The sequence below is a fragment of the Nerophis ophidion genome, linkage group LG24, assembly GCF_033978795.1.
Source record: "Nerophis ophidion isolate RoL-2023_Sa linkage group LG24, RoL_Noph_v1.0, whole genome shotgun sequence".
In the NCBI taxonomy this organism is placed as follows: domain Eukaryota; kingdom Metazoa; phylum Chordata; class Actinopteri; order Syngnathiformes; family Syngnathidae; genus Nerophis; species Nerophis ophidion.
The window spans coordinates 1,220,754-1,242,102 of record NC_084634.1 but is presented as its reverse complement, the minus strand read 5'-3'; the positions used below and the strand labels follow the sequence as shown (position 1 = coordinate 1,242,102).

The 21,349-nt window shown below is 25.9% G+C and overlaps 1 protein-coding gene across 3 annotated transcripts in view; it reads left to right on the top strand.

Moving 5' to 3' along the window:
• Positions 1 to 1,322: 1,322 nt before the first annotated feature.
• Positions 1,323 to 21,349, top strand: part of LOC133542384 (zinc finger protein 501-like) — a 34,924-nt gene continuing 14,897 nt past the window's right edge. For all 3 annotated transcript variants that reach the window (XR_009804145.1, XR_009804144.1, XM_061886441.1), the window contains exon 1: positions 1,323 to 1,594. Coding sequence is in view for 1 of the 3 variants with exons in the window: in XM_061886441.1 (XP_061742425.1) it covers positions 1,568 to 1,594 (27 nt within the window). In the remaining 2 variants the exon portion in view is untranslated. The remainder of the gene's footprint in view (positions 1,595 to 21,349) is intronic.

The window sequence follows — 21,349 nt, the reverse complement described above, 5'->3', positions numbered from 1 at the left end:
CAAGCCCTACAATACAACTGTCAGCTTCAAACACTGATGACATCTATTAAACAGACAAGAAGCAAGGAATTTAACAGAGACAGGATTCAATTGAGCTCAATGAGGAGAAACCCGTGGACCTGTACCCTTGTACAGTGTCGTCACACCCTCTGACAAGACAATCCAACGCCTTCTCTTTCATTTCCACTTTCCCTGATTACAACAACTCAATGCGTGCATCTCCTATTCTTTTTAATAACATTGTTATTCTGAAGCTAACCAATGATAAATAAAAATGTTTTGACCATTAATGTGACTTCTTGAACTGGTGCGCTTTTCTCTAGTGACTCAAAGCGCTCTTACATAGTGAAAGCCAATATCTAAGTTCCATTTAAAACAGTGTGGGTGCCACTGGGAGCAGGTGGGAAAACTGTCTTGCCCAAGGGCACAACGACAGGGACTAAGATGGTGGAAGCGGGATCGAACCTGGAACCCTCAAGTTGCTGGCATGGCCACTCTATCAACCGAGCTATACCGCTCTTATGTGGCACAGGAAGTGGACTACGGACCAGTGCTGCCCCCTAGCGATCACACACGTAATACCATCTAATCGCGTGACTATACTATACAGCAACAAAAAAACAAAAACAGTTAAAGTATTAAATAAGGCAAAATAATTCTCATATATAAAATACACTCCTCAAAAAATGCTGGCATGGGCCTGCTATATGCGAGTGTTTTTTTCTGTGAAACACTCTCCCTGACCACCTGAGGGCACCACAGGCTGTGGATGCTTTTAAAAAAGGCTTAAAAACACACTCAATCAATCAATGTTTATTTATATAGCCCTAAATCACACATGTCTCAAAGGACTGTACAAACCATTACGACTACGACATCCTCGGAAGAACCCCCATAAAAACTCTTCTTTTTAAAAATGGTTCTAGCTATTAAGCTGTTGTAGTTTTTATTTTATCTTTTTTTTTTTTACTATTTATTTTACTTGTTGTGGGCAGCTATTTGTAGTTCTAACGTTGTTGTTTGTTTTAATGCACTACAGCACTTTGAGGTTGTTTGCTCAATGTAAAGTGCTTTTACAAATAAAATAAAACAAATCTACGTTAGCTTCGAACAACATGTCAGGTAAATAACATAAATATCATGGAAATATATATAACGTATATTACCTTATTAGCCGCGCGTACAAGAGAGGAGTCAAATATCTTCTTCCGATTGTTACACCGGAAACTCAGAAATGTGACTTTTTCTTCAATGGCTGGTCGTGTTGCATGCTGGGTAGTGTAGTTCTCACATTCCCCGGCAAGGAACATCACAATGACCGTGCTGCATGCTGGGTAGTGTAGTTCTTATATTCCTTAGCTCGTAACATCACAATGGCGTTCGACGGAGAAGACGTTGTTTTGTTTCTTATAGTTTATCGATCTTAGTCACAACGTAGACGCACACACATATGTATGTGTCCTTTACTAGAGTAAACATCGGTAATATTTGTATCTGGACACATTAGTCTGAGTGCATTTTGACCTGCTAGCCTGGTTAGCTTAGCTTGTTAGCTGAGAAAGAAGTGATGGACGCAGCCAAGCAGGGATGCAAAGTAAGTGTACATTCTTGTTATTTGTCTACATTAAACATGCTCACAGTCTTCCTGACTGCTGCCGTCCAACACATATTTATGTTGTTAGAAATATTTGAACAAATGTTTCTGTTGTCAAAAAAACAAGCTGTTTGCTACAAACATCAACTTGATTGAAGTATTGCCGCCATTCTTAAATATGTCCTATGTAAGAATGTGGGTGTTGTTGAGAAGTTGACCCACGTACGTCTGCTTCTTGCAACCACGTGGCTGCCGCGGTTGTGCCAAAATGTGATTCCCTGCCAAAAAGTGAGTTCCTGTGGCGGGAGCGCGCACCTGCACTGCTTGTTACTGTAACGCTAAGTGTTTGACATAGTTTAAAGGCCTACTGAAACGAGATGTTCTCATTTATACGGGGATAGCAGGTCCATTCTATGTGTCATACTTCATCATTTCGCCATATTTTTGCTGAAAGGATTTAGTAGAGAACATCCACGATAAAGTTTGCAACTTTAGGTCGCTGATAAAAAAAAGCCTTGCCTGTACCGGAAGTAGCGGACGATGTGCGCGTGACGTCACAGGTTGTGGAGCTCCTCACATCCGCATATTGTTTACAATCATGGCCACCAGCAGCGAGAGTGATTCGGACCGAGAAAGCGACGATTTCCCCGTTAATTTGAACGAGGATGAAAGATTGTGGATGAGGAAAGTGAGAGTGAAGGACTAGAGAAAAAAAAAAGACGAGGGCAGTGGGAGCGATTCAGATGTTATTAGACACCATCCATCCATTTTCTACCGCTTATTCCCTTTTGGGGTCGCGGGGGGCGCTGGCGCCTATCTCAGCTACAATCGGGCGGAAGGCGGGGTACACCCTGGACAAGTCGCCACCTCATCGCAGGGCCAACACAGATAGACAGACCACATTCACACTCACATTCACGCACTAGGGCCAATTTAGTGTTGCCAATCAACCTATCCCCAGGTGCATGTCTTTGGAAGTGGGAGGAAGCCGGAGTACCCGGAGGGAACCCACGCATTCACGGGGAGAACATGCAAACTCCACACAGAAAGATCCCGAGCCTGGATTTGAACCCAGGACTGCAGGAACTTCGTATTGTGAGGCAGACGCACTGAATAAGTCTGGAAAATCCCTTATCTGCTTATTGTGATACTAGTGTTTTAGTGAGATTATATGGTCGTACCTGTACAACCTGAAGGTCGGCCCCGCACCTTTCTTCAGCACCAGTTGACGGGTGGTGGCGATGCCCATCTCTGCCCTTCGCAAGGGACCCTCTTCGAAAAACGATCTTTCGAAATGATCGCTGCATAATACACCGTACTTTGTGTGTGTGGTCCAATCCAACCGTGTTCGCTAGACATCTCTGTTCCATAGTAAAGCTTCACCGTCATCTTTCGGGAATGTAAACAATGAAACACCGGCTGTGTTTGTGTTGGTAAAGGCGGCCGTAATACGCCGCTTCCCACCTACGGTTTTCTTCTTTGATGTCTCCATCATTCATTGAACAAATTGCAAAAGATTCAGCAACACAAATGTCCAGAATACTGTGGATATATGCGATGAAAACAGACGACTTATAGCTGTGAACGGCACTGGAACAAAATGTCCTCTACAACGCGTGACGTCACGCGCACGTGTCATCATACCGCAACGTTTTAGCAAGATACTTCCGCGCAAAATTTAAAATTGCAATTTAGTAAACTAAAAAGGCCGTATCGGCATGTGTTGCAATGTTAATATTTCATCATTGATATATAAACTATCAGACTGTGTGGTTGCTAGTAGTGGCTTTCAGTAGGCCTTTAAATGTAATATTGCCTGACAAAAAGGGATTCAGCGTAATATTTTGATATTTACACGTGGCATATTTGACTAGAATACTCTTATGAGCATCACTTAATTCAACATCAATTACCTACTGTACTGTTTACTTGTTGAAATACCCTTTTAGAGCTAAAAACTACCCACATTTCACCAAGTAAACGGTACAGTAGGTACATGATGTAGATATATTTGAGGCTCATAAAGGTATTGTAGTCAAATATGCAGAGATGAGATGCGTCAGTATCAAAATATTACTTGAAATTAATTTTTGGCAGCAGCAACAAGGGCTTTTGGGCAGATATTTGCTGTAAAAATGGTATTTCAACAAGTAAACAGTACAGTAGGTACTTGATGTTACATATGTGATGATCAAAGGGGTATTCTAGTCAAATATGACATGTGTAAATATCAAAATATTTAGTTTAATCACTTTTTGTCAGGCAATATGACATTTAATGACAATTTGACATGAATAAATACATCCAAAAATTCATTATGTGCAGGGAAAAATGACAGTTACAATAGTATGTATGTTGCAAATAGAAAATAGGTTTTATCACATCACCATGGGACTAACAACACTCCTTTTAAATCTCATTAATACCACAGAAAAGGCAAACTGTCATTTTGCGGACACGATAAAGTCTTAAATAATGTCAAACACGTAGCGTTACAATAACAGGAAGATAAAAGGTTTGTCATATATCTAGTAATCCACTGTGGACACACCAAGCCAAGCAATTCAGGTTTAGCCAGCAGTGCAGGAAATCACTTTTTGGCAGGAAGTCAGGGAAAGCGGCGTTTTATCGAATTTAGCTAGCCGTAAAAATGAGTTACTTATCTGAGTCCATTTATAAAAATAAATGGTTTCACTGAAATGATAGTTCACTTTATCCAGACAATCATTAGGACCAAAGACCCTTTAAAAGGGAAAGCCTGAACATATTCAGTGAGGACGGACAGTATCAAGATGTACAAATCACTCAATTTATTATCAATATATCCTCTTCTTCTTACATGATCTCTTTTTCTTCTATTTTATCATTTAAAGGGGAACTGCACTTCTTTAATCATTCACAGTCCCTATAGAAGACATGCATTCTAAATCGTAAATAAGCACTAAGAAAAGTCAGCCAACGGTTGAGTCAATGGTAGTCACTAGGGCTGTGAATCTTTGGGTGTCCCACGATTCAATTCAATATCGATTCTTGGGGTCACGATTCGATAATATATCGATTTTTTTCGATTCGATTCTCGATTCAAAAATGATATTTTTCCGATTCAAAAGGATTGTGTATTCATTCAATACATAGATTTCAGCAGGATCCGACATCCAGTCTGCTGACATGCTAGCAGAATAGTAGATTTAAAAAAAAAAAAAAAAAAGCTTTTATAATTGTAAAGGACAATGTTTTATCAACTGATTGCAATAATGTAACTATTAAAGGAAGCAAAAATATGAGTTATTTTATCTTTGTGAAAACATTGGACACAGTGTGTTGTCCAGCTTATGAGATGCCATGCAAGTGTAAGCCACTGTGACACTATTGTTCTTTTTTATTATTTTTATAATATTTTTAATCACTGCTATGCTGAAATTATAACTAATATTGATACTGTTGTTGATAATATTCATTTTTGTTTCACTACATTTGGTTTGTTCTGTGTGGTGTTTGTGTCTCCTCAATTGCTCTGTTTATTGCAGTGTAGTGATTTGTTGGATTGATATAAAAAAATAGTTTAAAAAAAATGAGAATCGAATCTGAACGCACAACGTATTCGTTTTGAATCGATTTTTTCCCTCACCCCTAGTAGTCACTCTGTTCCGCCTATAGACTGTTCTAAATAACATCCTAAAACCTCCATCATCATTTGATATGAACGTAAATATATGTCATGTAGTAACATTCATACTAATATGTAATACATACATGATGTAAGTATATATGTAGTATCTAGTAACATTCATAATAACATGTAATATATACATGATGTAAGTATATATGTCATGTAGTAACATTCATAATCACATGTAATATATACATGATGTAAATATATATGTAGTATCTAGTAACATTCATAATAACATGTAATATGTACATGATGTTAGTATATATGTCATGTAGTAACATTCATAATCACATGTAATATATACATGATGTAAGTGTATATGTCATTTAGTAACATTCATAATAACATGTAATATATACATGATGTAAATATATATGTAGTATCTAGTAACATTCATAATAACATGTAATATGTACATGATTTAAGTATATATGTCATTTAGTAACATTCATAATAACATGTAATATATACATGATGTAAGTGTATATGTCATGTAGTAATATTCATAATATGTAATATATACATGATGTTAGTATATATGTCATGTAGTAACATTCATAATAACATGTAATATATACATGATGTAAGTATATGTCATGTAGTAACATTCATAACATGTAATATATACATGATGTAAATATATATGTAGTATCTAGTAACATTCATAATGACATGTTATATGTACATGATGTAAGTATATATGTCATGTAGTAATATTCATAATAACATGTAATATGTACATGATGTAAGTATATATGTCATGTAGTAACATTCATAATAACATGTAATATATACATGATGTAAGTATATATGTAGTATCCAGTAACATTCATAATAACATGTAATATATACATAATGTAAGTATATATGTCATGTAGTAACATTCATAATAACATGTAATATATACATGATGTAAATATATATGTAGTATCTAGTAACATTCATAATGACATGTAATATGTACATGATGTAAGTATATATGTCATGTAGTAATATTCATAATAACATGTAATATATACATGATGTAAGTATGTAGTATCTAGTAACATTCATAATAACATGTAATATGTACATGATGTAAGTATATATGTCATGTAGTAACATTCATAACATGTAATATATACATGATGTAAATATATATGTAGTATCTATTAACATTCGTAATAACATGTAATATATACATGATGTAAGTATATGTCATGTAGTAATATTCATACTAATATGTAATATATACATGATGTAAGTATATGTCATGTAGTAACATTCATAATAACATGTAATATATACATGATGTAAGTATATATGTCATGTAGTAACATTCATAATAACATGTAATATATACATGATGTAAGTATATATGTCATGTAGTAACATTCATAATAACATGTAATATATACATGATGTAAATATATATGTAGTATCTATTAACATTCATAATAACATGTAATATATACATGATGTAAGTATACGTCATGTAGTAATATTCATACTAATATGTAATATATACATGATGTAAGTATATATGTCATGTAGTAACATTCATAATACCATGTAATATATACATGATGTAAGTATATATGTCATGTAGTAACATTCATAATAACATGTAATATATACATGATGTAAGTATATATGTCATGTAGTAACATTCATAATAACATGTAATATATACATGATGTAAATATATATGTAGTATCTATTAACATTCATAATAACATGTAATATATACATGATGTAAGTATATATGTCATGTAGTAATATTCATAATAACATGTAATATATACATGATGTAAGTATATATGTCATGTAGTAAAATTCATAATAACATGTAATATATACATGATGTAAGTATATATGTCATGTAGTAACATTCATAATAACATGTTATATATACTTGATGTGAGTATATATGTCATGTAGTAACATTCATAATAACATGTAATATATACAAGATGTAAATATATATGTAGTATCTAGTAACATTCATAATAACATGTAATATATACATGATGTAAGTATATATGTCATGTAGTAATATTCATAATAACATGTAATATATACATGATGTAAATATATATGTAGTATCTAGTAACATTCATAATAACATGTAATATATACATGATGTAAGTGTATATGTCATGTAGTAACATTCATAATAACATGTAATATATACATGATGTAAGTATATATGTCATGTAGTAACATTCATAATAACATGTAATATATACATGATGTAAATATATATGTAGTATCTATTAACATTCATAATAACATGTAATACGTACATGATGTAAGTATATATGTCATGTAGTAACATTCATAATAACATGTAATATGTACATGATGTAAATATATATGTAGTATCTATTAACATTCATAATAACATGTAATACGTACATGATGTAAGTATATATGTCATGTAGTAACATTCATAATAACATGTAATATATCCATGAAATAAATATATATGTAGTATCTAGTAACATTCATAATGACATGTAATATATACATGATGTAAGTATATATGTCATGTAGTAACATTCATAATAACATGTAATATATACATGATGTAAATATACATGTAGTATCTAGTAACATTCATAATGACATGTAATATGTACATGATGTAAGTATATATGTCATGTAGTAACATTCATAATAACATGTAATATATACATAATGTAAATATACATGTAGTATCTAGTAACATTCATAATGACATGTAATATGTACATGATGTAAGTATATATGTCATGTAGTAACATTCATAATAACATGTAATATATACATGATGTAAGTATATATGTCATGTATTAACATTCATAATAATATGTAATATATACATGATGTAAATTTATATGTACTATTAAAATTCATAATAACATGTAATATATACATGATGTAAGTATATGTCATGTAGTAATCATACTAATATGTAATATATACATGATGTAAGTATATATGTCATGTAGTAACATTCATAATAACATGTAATATATACATGATGTAAATATATATGTAGTATCTAGTAACATTCATAATGACATGTAATATGTACATGATGTAAGTATATATGTCATGTAGTAATATTCATAATAACATGTAATATATACACGATGTAAGTATATATGTCATGTAGTAACATTCATAATAACATGTAATATATACATGATGTAAGTATATATGTCATGTAGTAACATTCATAATAACATGTAATATATACATGATGTAAGTATATATGTAGTATCCAGTAACATTCATAATAACATGTAATATATACATGATGTAAGTATATATGTCATGTAGTAACATTCATAATAACATGTAATATATACATGATGTAAGTATATATGTCATGTAGTAACATTCATAATAACATGTAATATATACATGATGTAAATATATATGTAGTATCTATTAACATTCATAATAACATGTAATATGTACATGATGTAAGTATATATGTCATGTAGTAACATTCATAATAACATGTAATATATCCATGAAATAAATATATATGTAGTATCTAGTAACATTCATAATGACATGTAATATATACATGATGTAAGTATATATGTCATGTAGTAACATTCATAATAACATGTAATATGTACATGATGTAAATATATATGTAGTATCTATTAACATTCATAATAACATGTAATACGTACATGATGTAAGTATATATGTCATGTAGTAACATTCATAATAACATGTAATATATACATGATGTAAAAATATATGTAGTACCTATTAACATTCATAATAATATGTAATATATACATGATGTAAGTATATATGTCATGTAATAACATTCATAATAACATGTAATATATACATGATGTAAATATATATGTACTATCTATTAAAATTCATAATAACATGTAATATATACATGATGTAAGTATATGTCATGTAGTAATCATACTAATAAGTAATATATACATGATGTAAGTATGTCATGTAGTAACATTCATAATAACATTTAATATATACATGATGTAAGTATATAAGTCATGTAGTAACATTCATAATAACATGTAATATATACATGATGTAACTATATATGTAGTATCTATTAACATTCATAATAACATGTAATATGTACATGATGTAAGTATATATGTCATGTAGTAACATTCATAATAACATGTAATATATACATGATGTAAGTATATATGTAGTATCTAGTAACATTCATAATAACATGTAATATATACATGATGTAAGTGTATATGTCATGTAGTAACATTCATAATAACATGTAATATATACATGATGTAAGTATATATGTCATGTAGTAACATTCATAATAACATGTAATATATACATGATGTAAGTATATATGTCATGTAGTAAAATTCATAATAACATGTTATATATACATGATGTAAGTATATATGTCATGTACTAACATTCAAAATAACATTTTATAAGTACATGATGTAAGTATAAATGTAGTATCTAGTAACATTCATAATAACATGTAATATATACATGATGTAAGTATATATGTCATGTACTAACATTCATAATAACATGTTATATATACACGATGTAAGTATAAATGTAATATCTAGTAACATTCATAATAACATGTAATATACACATGATGTAAGTATAAATGTAGTATCTAGTAACATTCATAATAACATGTAATATATACATGATGTAAGTATAAATGTAGTATCTAGTAACATTCATAATAACATGTAATATATACATGATGTAAGTATATATGTCATGTACTAACATTCATAATAACATGTTATATATACACGATGTAAGTATAAATGTAATATCTAGTAACATTCATAATAACATGTAATATACACATGATGTAAGTATAAATGTAGTATCTAGTAACATTCATAATAACATGTAATATATACATGATGTAAGTATAAATGTAGTATCTAGTAACATTCATAATAACATGTAATATATACATGATGTAAGTATATATGTAGTATCTAGTAACATTCATAACGTAATATATACATGATGTAAGTATATATGTCATGTAGTAACATTCATAATAACATGTTATATATACATGATGTAAGTATAAATGTAGTATCTAGTAACATTCATAATAACATGTAATATATACATGATGTAAGTATATATGTCATGTACTAACATTCATAATAACATGTTATATATACATGATGTAAGTATAAATGTAATATCTAGTAACATTCATAATAACATGTAATATACACATGATGTAAGTATAAATGTAGTATCTAGTAACATTCATAATAACATGTAATATATACATGATGTAAGTATAAATGTAGTATCTAGTAACATTCATAATAACATGTAATATATACATGATGTAAGTATATATGTAGTATCTAGTAACATTCATAACGTAATATATACATGATGTAAGTATATATGTCATGTAGTAACATTCATAATAACATGTTATATATACATGATGTAAGTATAAATGTAGTATCTAGTAACATTCATAATAACATGTAATATATACATGATGTAAGTATATATGTCATGTACTAACATTCATAATAACATGTAATATATACATGATGTAAGTATATATGTCATGTAGTAACATTCATAATAACATGTTATATATACATGATGTAAGTATAAATGTAGTATCTAGTAACATTCATAATAACATGTAATATATACATGATGTAAGTATATATGTCATGTATTAACATTCATAATAACATGTAATATATACATGATGTAAATATATATGTACTATCTATTAAAATTCATAATAACATGTAATATATACATGATGTAAGTATATATGTCATGTAGTAACATTCATAACGTAATATATACATGATGTAAGTATATATGTCATGTAGTAACATTCATAATAACATGTTATATATACATGATGTAAGTATAAATGTAGTATCTAGTAACATTCATAATAACATGTAATATATACATGATGTAAGTATATATGTAGTATCTAGTAACATTCATAATAACATGTAATATATACATGATGTAAGTATATATGTCATGTACTAACATTCATAATAACATGTAATATATACATGATGTAAGTATAAATTTAGTATCTAGTAACATTCATAATAACATGTAATATATACATGATGTAAGTATAAATGTAGTATCTAGTAACATTCATAATAACATGTAATATATACATGATGTAAGTATAAATGTAGTATCTAGTAACATTCATAATAACATGTAATATATACATGATGTAAGTATAAATGTAGTATCTAGTAACATTCATAATAACATGTAATATATACATGATGTAAGTATAAATGTAGTATCTAGTAACATTCATAATAACATGTAATATATACATGATGTAAGTATAAATTTAGTATCTAGTAACATTCATAATAACATGTAATATATACATGATGTAAGTATAAATGTAGTATCTAGTAACATTCATAATAACATGTAATATATACATGATGTAAGTATATATGTCATGTACTAACATTCATAATAACGTAATATATACATGATGTAAGTATATATGTCATGTAGTAACATTCATTATAACATGTTATATATACATGATGTAAGTATAAATGTAGTATCTAGTAACATTCATAATAACATGTAATATATACATGATGTAAGTATATATGTCATGTACTAACATTCATAATAACGTAATATATACATGATGTAAATATATATGTCATGTAGTAACATTCATAATAACGTAATATATACATGATGTAAGTATATATGTCATGTAGTAACATTCATAATAACATGTAATATATACATGATGTAAGTATATATGTAGTATCCAGTAACATTCATAATAACATGTAATATATACATGATGTAAATATATATGTAGTATCTAGTAACATTCATAATGACATGTACTATGTACATGATGTAAGTATATATGTCATGTAGTAACATTCATAATAACATGTAATATATACATGATGTAAATATATGTCATGTAGTAACATTCATAATAACATGTAATATATACATGATGTAAATATATATGTAGTATCTAGTAACATTCATAATAACATGTAATATGTGCATGATGTTAGTATATATGTCATGTAGTAACATTCATAATCACATGTAATATATACATGATGTAAATATATATGTAGTATCTAGTAACATTTATAATAACATGTAATATATACATGATGTAAGTATATATGTCATGTAGTAACATTCATAATAACATGTAATATGTACATGATGTAAGTATATGTCATGTAGTAACATTCATAATAACATGTAATATATACATGATGTAAATATATATGTAGTATCTAGTAACATTCATAATAACATGTAATATATACATGATGTAAATATATATGTAGTATCTAGTAACATTCATAATGACATGTAATATATACATGATGTAAGTATATGTCATGTACTAACATTCATAATAACATGTAATATATACATGATGTAAGTATATATGTCATGTACTAACATTCATAATAACATGTAATATATACATGATGTAAGTATATATGTCATGTAGTAACATTCATAATAACGTAATATATACATGATGTAAGTATATATGTCATGTAGTAACATTCATAATAACATGTAATATATACATGATGTAAGTATATATGTAGTATCCAGTAACATTCATAATAACATGTAATATATACATGATGTAAATATATATGTAGTATCTAGTAACATTCATAATGACATGTACTATGTACATGATGTAAGTATATATGTCATGTAGTAACATTCATAATAACATGTAATATATACATGATGTAAATATATGTCATGTAGTAACATTCATAATAACATGTAATATATACATGATGTAAATATATATGTAGTATCTAGTAACATTCATAATAACATGTAATATGTGCATGATGTTAGTATATATGTCATGTAGTAACATTCATAATCACATGTAATATATACATGATGTAAATATATATGTAGTATCTAGTAACATTTATAATAACATGTAATATATACATGATGTAAGTATATATGTCATGTAGTAACATTCATAATAACATGTAATATGTACATGATGTAAGTATATGTCATGTAGTAACATTCATAATAACATGTAATATATACATGATGTAAATATATATGTAGTATCTAGTAACATTCATAATGACATGTAATATGTACATGATGTAAGTATATATGTCATGTAGTAATATTCATAATAACATGTAATATGTACATGATGTAAGTATATATGTCATGTAGTAACATTCATAATAACATGTAATATATACATGATGTAAGTATATATGTAGTATCTAGTAACATTCATAATAACATGTAATATATACATGATGTAAGTATATTTGTCATGTACTAACATTCATAATAACATGTAATATATACATGATGTAAGTATATATGTAGTATCCAGTAACATTCATAATAACATGTAATATATACATGATGTAAGTATATATGTCATGTAGTAACATTCATAATAACATGTAATAAATACCTGATGTAAATATATATGTAGTATCTAGTAACATTCATAATGACATGTAATATGTACATGATGTAAGTATATATGTCATGTAGTAATATTCATAATAACATGTAATATATACATGATGTAAGTGTATATGTCATGTAGTAACATTCATAATAACATGTAATATATACATGATGTAAGTATATATGTCATGTAGTAACATTCATAATAACATGTAATATATACATGATGTAAGTATATATGTAGTATCCAGTAACATTCATAATAACATGTAATATATACATGATGTAAGTATATATGTCATGTAGTAACATTCATAATAACATGTAATATATACATGATGTAAATATATATGTAGTATCTAGTAACATTCATAATAACATGTAATACGAACATGATGTAAGTATATATGTCATGTAGTAACATTCATAACATGTAATATATACATGATGTAAGTATATATGTCATGTAGTAACATTCATAATAACATGTAATATATACATGATGTAAATATATATGTAGTATCTATTAACATTCATAATAACATGTAATATGTACATGATGTAAGTATATATGTCATGTAGTAACATTCATAATAACATGTAATATATCCATGAAATAAATATATATGTAGTATCTAGTAACATTCATAATGACATGTAATATATACATGATGTAAGTATATATGTCATGTAGTAACATTCATAATAACATGTAATATGTACATGATGTAAATATATATGTAGTATCTATTAACATTCATAATAACATGTAATACGTACATGATGTAAGTATATATGTCATGTACTAACATTCATAATAACATGTAATATATCCATGAAATAAATATATATGTAGTATCTAGTAACATTCATAATGACATGTAATATATACATGATGTAAGTATATATGTCATGTAGTAACATTCATAATAACATGTAATATATACATGATGTAAATATATATGTAGTATCTAGTAACATTCATAATGACATGTAATATGTACATGATGTAAGTATATATGTCATGTAGTAACATTCATAATAACATGTAATATATACATGATGTAAATATATATGTAGTATCTATTAACATTCATAATAACATGTAATATATACATGATGTAAGTATATATGTCATGTATTAACATTCATAATAACATGTAATATATACATGATGTAAATATATATGTACTATCTATTAAAATTCATAATAACATGTAATATATACATGATGTAAGTATATGTCATGTAGTAATCATACTAACATGTAATATATACATGATGTAAATATATATTTAGTATCTAGTAACATTCATAATGACATGTAATATGTACATGATGTAAGTATATATGTCATGTAGTAATATTCATAATAACATGTAATATATACATGATGTAAGTATATATGTCATGTAGTAACATTCATAATAACATGTAATATATACATGATGTAAATATATATGTAGTATCTAGTAACATTCATAATAACATGTAATACGAACATGATGTAAGTATATATGTCATGTAGTAACATTCATAACATGTAATATATACATGATGTAAGTATATATGTCATGTAGTAACATTCATAATAACATGTAATATATACATGATGTAAATATATATGTAGTATCTATTAACATTCATAATAACATGTAATATGTACATGATGTAAGTATATATGTCATGTAGTAACATTCATAATAACATGTAATATATCCATGAAATAAATATATATGTAGTATCTAGTAACATTCATAATGACATGTAATATATACATGATGTAAGTATATATGTCATGTAGTAACATTCATAATAACATGTAATATGTACATGATGTAAATATATATGTAGTATCTATTAACATTCATAATAACATGTAATACGTACATGATGTAAGTATATATGTCATGTACTAACATTCATAATAACATGTAATATATCCATGAAATAAATATATATGTAGTATCTAGTAACATTCATAATGACATGTAATATATACATGATGTAAGTATATATGTCATGTAGTAACATTCATAATAACATGTAATATATACATGATGTAAATATATATGTAGTATCTAGTAACATTCATAATGACATGTAATATGTACATGATGTAAGTATATATGTCATGTAGTAATATTCATAATAACATGTAATATATACATGATGTAAGTATATATGTCATGTAACATTCATAATAACATGTAATATATACATGATGTAAGTATATATGTCATGTAGTAACATTCATAATAACATGTAATATATACATGATGTAAGTATATATGTAGTATCCAGTAACATTCATAATAACATGTAATATATACTTGATGTAAGTATATATGTCATGTAGTAACATTCATAATAACATGTAATATATCCATGAAATAAATATATATGTAGTATCTAGTAACATTCATAATGACATGTAATATATACATGATGTAAGTATATATGTCATGTAGTAACATTCATAATATGTAATATATACATGATGTAAATATATATGTACTATCTATTAAAATTCATAACATGTAATATATACATGATGTAAGTATATGTCATGTAGTAATCATACTAATATGTAATATATACATGATGTAAGTATATATGTCATGTAGTAACATTCATAATAACATGTAATATATACATGATGTAAGTATATAAGTCATGTAGTAACATTCATAATAACATGTAATATATACATGATGTAAATATATATGTAGTATCTATTAACATTCATAATAACATGTAATATGTACATGATGTAAGTATATATGTCATGTAGTAACATTCATAATAACATGTAATATATACATGATGTAAGTATATATGTCATGTACTAACATTCATAATAACATGTTATATATACACGATGTAAGTATAAATGTAATATCTAGTAACATTCATAATAACATGTAATATACACATGATGTAAGTATATATGTCATGTGTATAACATGTAATATATACATTATGTAAGTATATTTGTCAGGTATTAACATTCATAATAACATGTAATATATACATGATGTAAGTATATATGTCATGTAGTAAAATTCATAATAACATGTTATATATACATTATGTAAGTATATATGTCATGTACTAACATTCAAAATAACATTTTATAAGTACATGATGTAAGTATAAATGTAGTATCTAGTAACATTCATAATAACATGTAATATATACATGATGTAAGTATATATGTCATGTACTAACATTCATAATAACATGTTATATATACATGATGTAAGTATAAATGTAATATCTAGTAACATTCATAATAACATGTAATATACACATGATGTAAGTATAAATGTAGTATCTAGTAACATTCATAATAACATGTAATATATACATGATGTAAGTATAAATGTAGTATCTAGTAACATTCATAATAACATGTAATATATACATGATGTAAGTATATATGTAGTATCTAGTAACATTCATAATAACGTAATATATACATGATGTAAGTATATATGTCATGTAGTAACATTCATAATAACATGTTATATATACATGATGTAAGTATAAATGTAGTATCTAGTAACATTCATAATAACATGTAATATATACATGATGTAAGTATATATGTCATGTAGTAACATTCATAACATGTAATATATACATGATGTAAGTATATATGTCATGTAGTAACATTCATAATAACATGTAATATATACATGATGTAAATATATATGTAGTATCTATTAACATTCATAATAACATGTAATATGTACATGATGTAAGTATATATGTCATGTAGTAACATTCATAATAACATGTAATATATACATGATGTAAGTATATATGTAGTATCTAGTAACATTCATAATAACATGTAATATATACATGATGTAAGTGTATATGTCATGTAGTAACATTCATAATAACATGTAATATGTACATGATGTAAATATATATGTAGTATCTATTAACATTCATAATAACATGTAATACGTACATGATGTAAGTATATATGTCATGTACTAACATTCATAATAACATGTAATATATCCATGAAATAAATATATATGTAGTATCTAGTAACATTCATAATGACATGTAATATATACATGATGTAAGTATATATGTCATGTAGTAACATTCATAATAACATGTAATATATACATGATGTAAATATATATGTAGTATCTAGTAACATTCATAATGACATGTAATATGTACATGATGTAAGTATATATGTCATGTAGTAACATTCATAATAACATGTAATATATACATGATGTAAATATATATGTAGTATCTATTAACATTCATAATAACATGTAATATATACATGATGTAAGTATATATGTCATGTATTAACATTCATAATAACATGTAATATATACATGATGTAAATATATATGTACTATCTATTAAAATTCATAATAACATGTAATATATACATGATGTAAGTATATGTCATGTAGTAATCATACTAATATGTAATATATACATGATGTAAGTATATATGTCATGTAGTAACATTCATAATAACATGTAATATATACATGATGTAAATATATATGTAGTATCTATTAACATTCATAATAACATGTAATATATACATGATGTAAGTATATATGTCATGTATTAACATTCATAATAACATGTAATATATACATGATGTAAATATATATGTACTATCTATTAAAATTCATAATAACATGTAATATATACATGATGTAAGTATATATGTCATGTAACATTCATAATAACATGTAATATATACATGATGTAAGTATATATGTCATGTAGTAACATTCATAATAACATGTAATATATACATGATGTAAGTATATATGTAGTATCCAGTAACATTCATAATAACATGTAATATATACTTGATGTAAGTATATATGTCATGTAGTAACATTCATAATAACATGTAATATATACATGATGTAAATATATATGTAGTATCTAGTAACATTCATAATAACATGTAATATATACATGATGTAAGTGTATATGTCATGTAGTAACATTCATAATAACATGTAATATATACATGATGTAAGTATATATGTCATGTAGTAACATTCATAATAACATGTAATATATACATGATGTAAATATATATGTAGTATCTATTAACATTCATAATAACATGTAATATTTACATGATGTAAGTATATATGTCATGTAGTAACATTCATAATAACATGTAATATATACATGATGTAAGTATATATGTCATGTAGTAACATTCATAATAACATGTAATATATCCATGAAATAAATATATATGTATATCTAGTAACATTCATAATGACATGTAATATATACATGATGTAAGTATATATGTCATGTAGTAACATTCATAATAACATGTAATATATACATGATGTAAGTATATATGTAGTATCTAGTAACATTCATAATAACATGTAATATATACATGATGTAAGTGTATATGTCATGTAGTAACATTCATAATAACATGTAATATATACATGATGTAAATATATATGTAGTATCTAGTAACATTCATAATAACATGTAATATATACATGATGTAAGTGTATATGTCATGTAGTAACATTCATAATAACATGTAATATATACATGATGTAAGTATATATGTCATGTAGTAACATTCATAATAACATGTAATATATCCATGAAATAAATATATATGTATATCTAGTAACATTCATAATGACATGTAATATATACATGATGTAAGTATATATGTCATGTAGTAACATTCATAATAACATGTAATATATACATGATGTAAGTATATATGTAGTATCTAGTAACATTCATAATAACATGTAATATATACATGATGTAAGTGTATATGTCATGTAGTAACATTCATAATAACATGTAATATATACATGATGTAAATATATATGTAGTATCTAGTAACATTCATAATAACATGTAATATATACATGATGTAAGTGTATATGTCATGTAGTAACATTCATAATAACATGTAATATATACATGATGTAAGTATATATGTCATGTAGTAACATTCATAATAACATGTAATATATACATGATGTAAATATATATGTAGTATCTATTAACATTCATAATAACATGTAATATTTACATGATGTAAGTATATATGTCATGTAGTAACATTCATAATAACATGTAATATATACATGATGTAAGTATATATGTAGTATCTAGTAACATTCATAATAACATGTAATATATACATGATGTAAGTGTATATGTCATGTAGTAACATTCATAATAACATGTAATATGTACATGATGTAAATATATATGTAGTATCTATTAACATTCATAATAACATGTAATACGTACATGATGTAAGTATATATGTCATGTACTAACATTCATAATAACATGTAATATATCCATGAAATAAATATATATGTAGTATCTAGTAACATTCATAATGACATGTAATATATACATGATGTAAGTATATATGTCATGTAGTAACATTCATAATAACATGTAATATATACATGATGTAAATATATATGTAGTATCTAGTAACATTCATAATGACATGTAATATGTACATGATGTAAGTATATGTCATGTAGTAATCATACTAATATGTAATATATACATGATGTAAGTATATATGTCATGTAGTAACATTCATAATAACATGTAATATATACATGATGTAAATATATATGTAGTATCTATTAACATTCATAATAACATGTAATATATACATGATGTAAGTATATATGTCATGTATTAACATTCATAATAACATGTAATATATACATGATGTAAATATATATGTACTATCTATTAAAATTCATAATAACATGTAATATATACATGATGTAAGTATATATGTCATGTAACATTCATAATAACATGTAATATATACATGATGTAAGTATATATGTCATGTAGTAACATTCATAATAACATGTAATATATACATGATGTAAGTATATATGTAGTATCCAGTAACATTCATAATAACATGTAATATATACTTGATGTAAGTATATATGTCATGTAGTAACATTCATAATAACATGTAATATATACATGATGTAAATATATATGTAGTATCTAGTAACATTCATAATAACATGTAATATATACATGATGTAAGTGTATATGTCATGTAGTAACATTCATAATAACATGTAATATATACATGATGTAAGTATATATGTCATGTAGTAACATTCATAATAACATGTTATATATACATGATGTAAATATATATGTAGTATCTAGTAACATTCATAATAACATGTAATATATACATGATGTAAGTGTATATGTCATGTAGTAACATTCATAATAACATGTAATATATACATGATGTAAGTATATATGTCATGTAGTAACATTCATAATAACATGTAATATATACATGATGTAAATATATATGTAGTATCTATTAACATTCATAATAACATGTAATATTTACATGATGTAAGTATATATGTCATGTAGTAACATTCATAATAACATGTAATATATCCATGAAATAAATATATATGTATATCTAGTAACATTCATAATGACATGTAATATATACATGATGTAAGTATATATGTCATGTAGTAACATTCATAATATGTAAT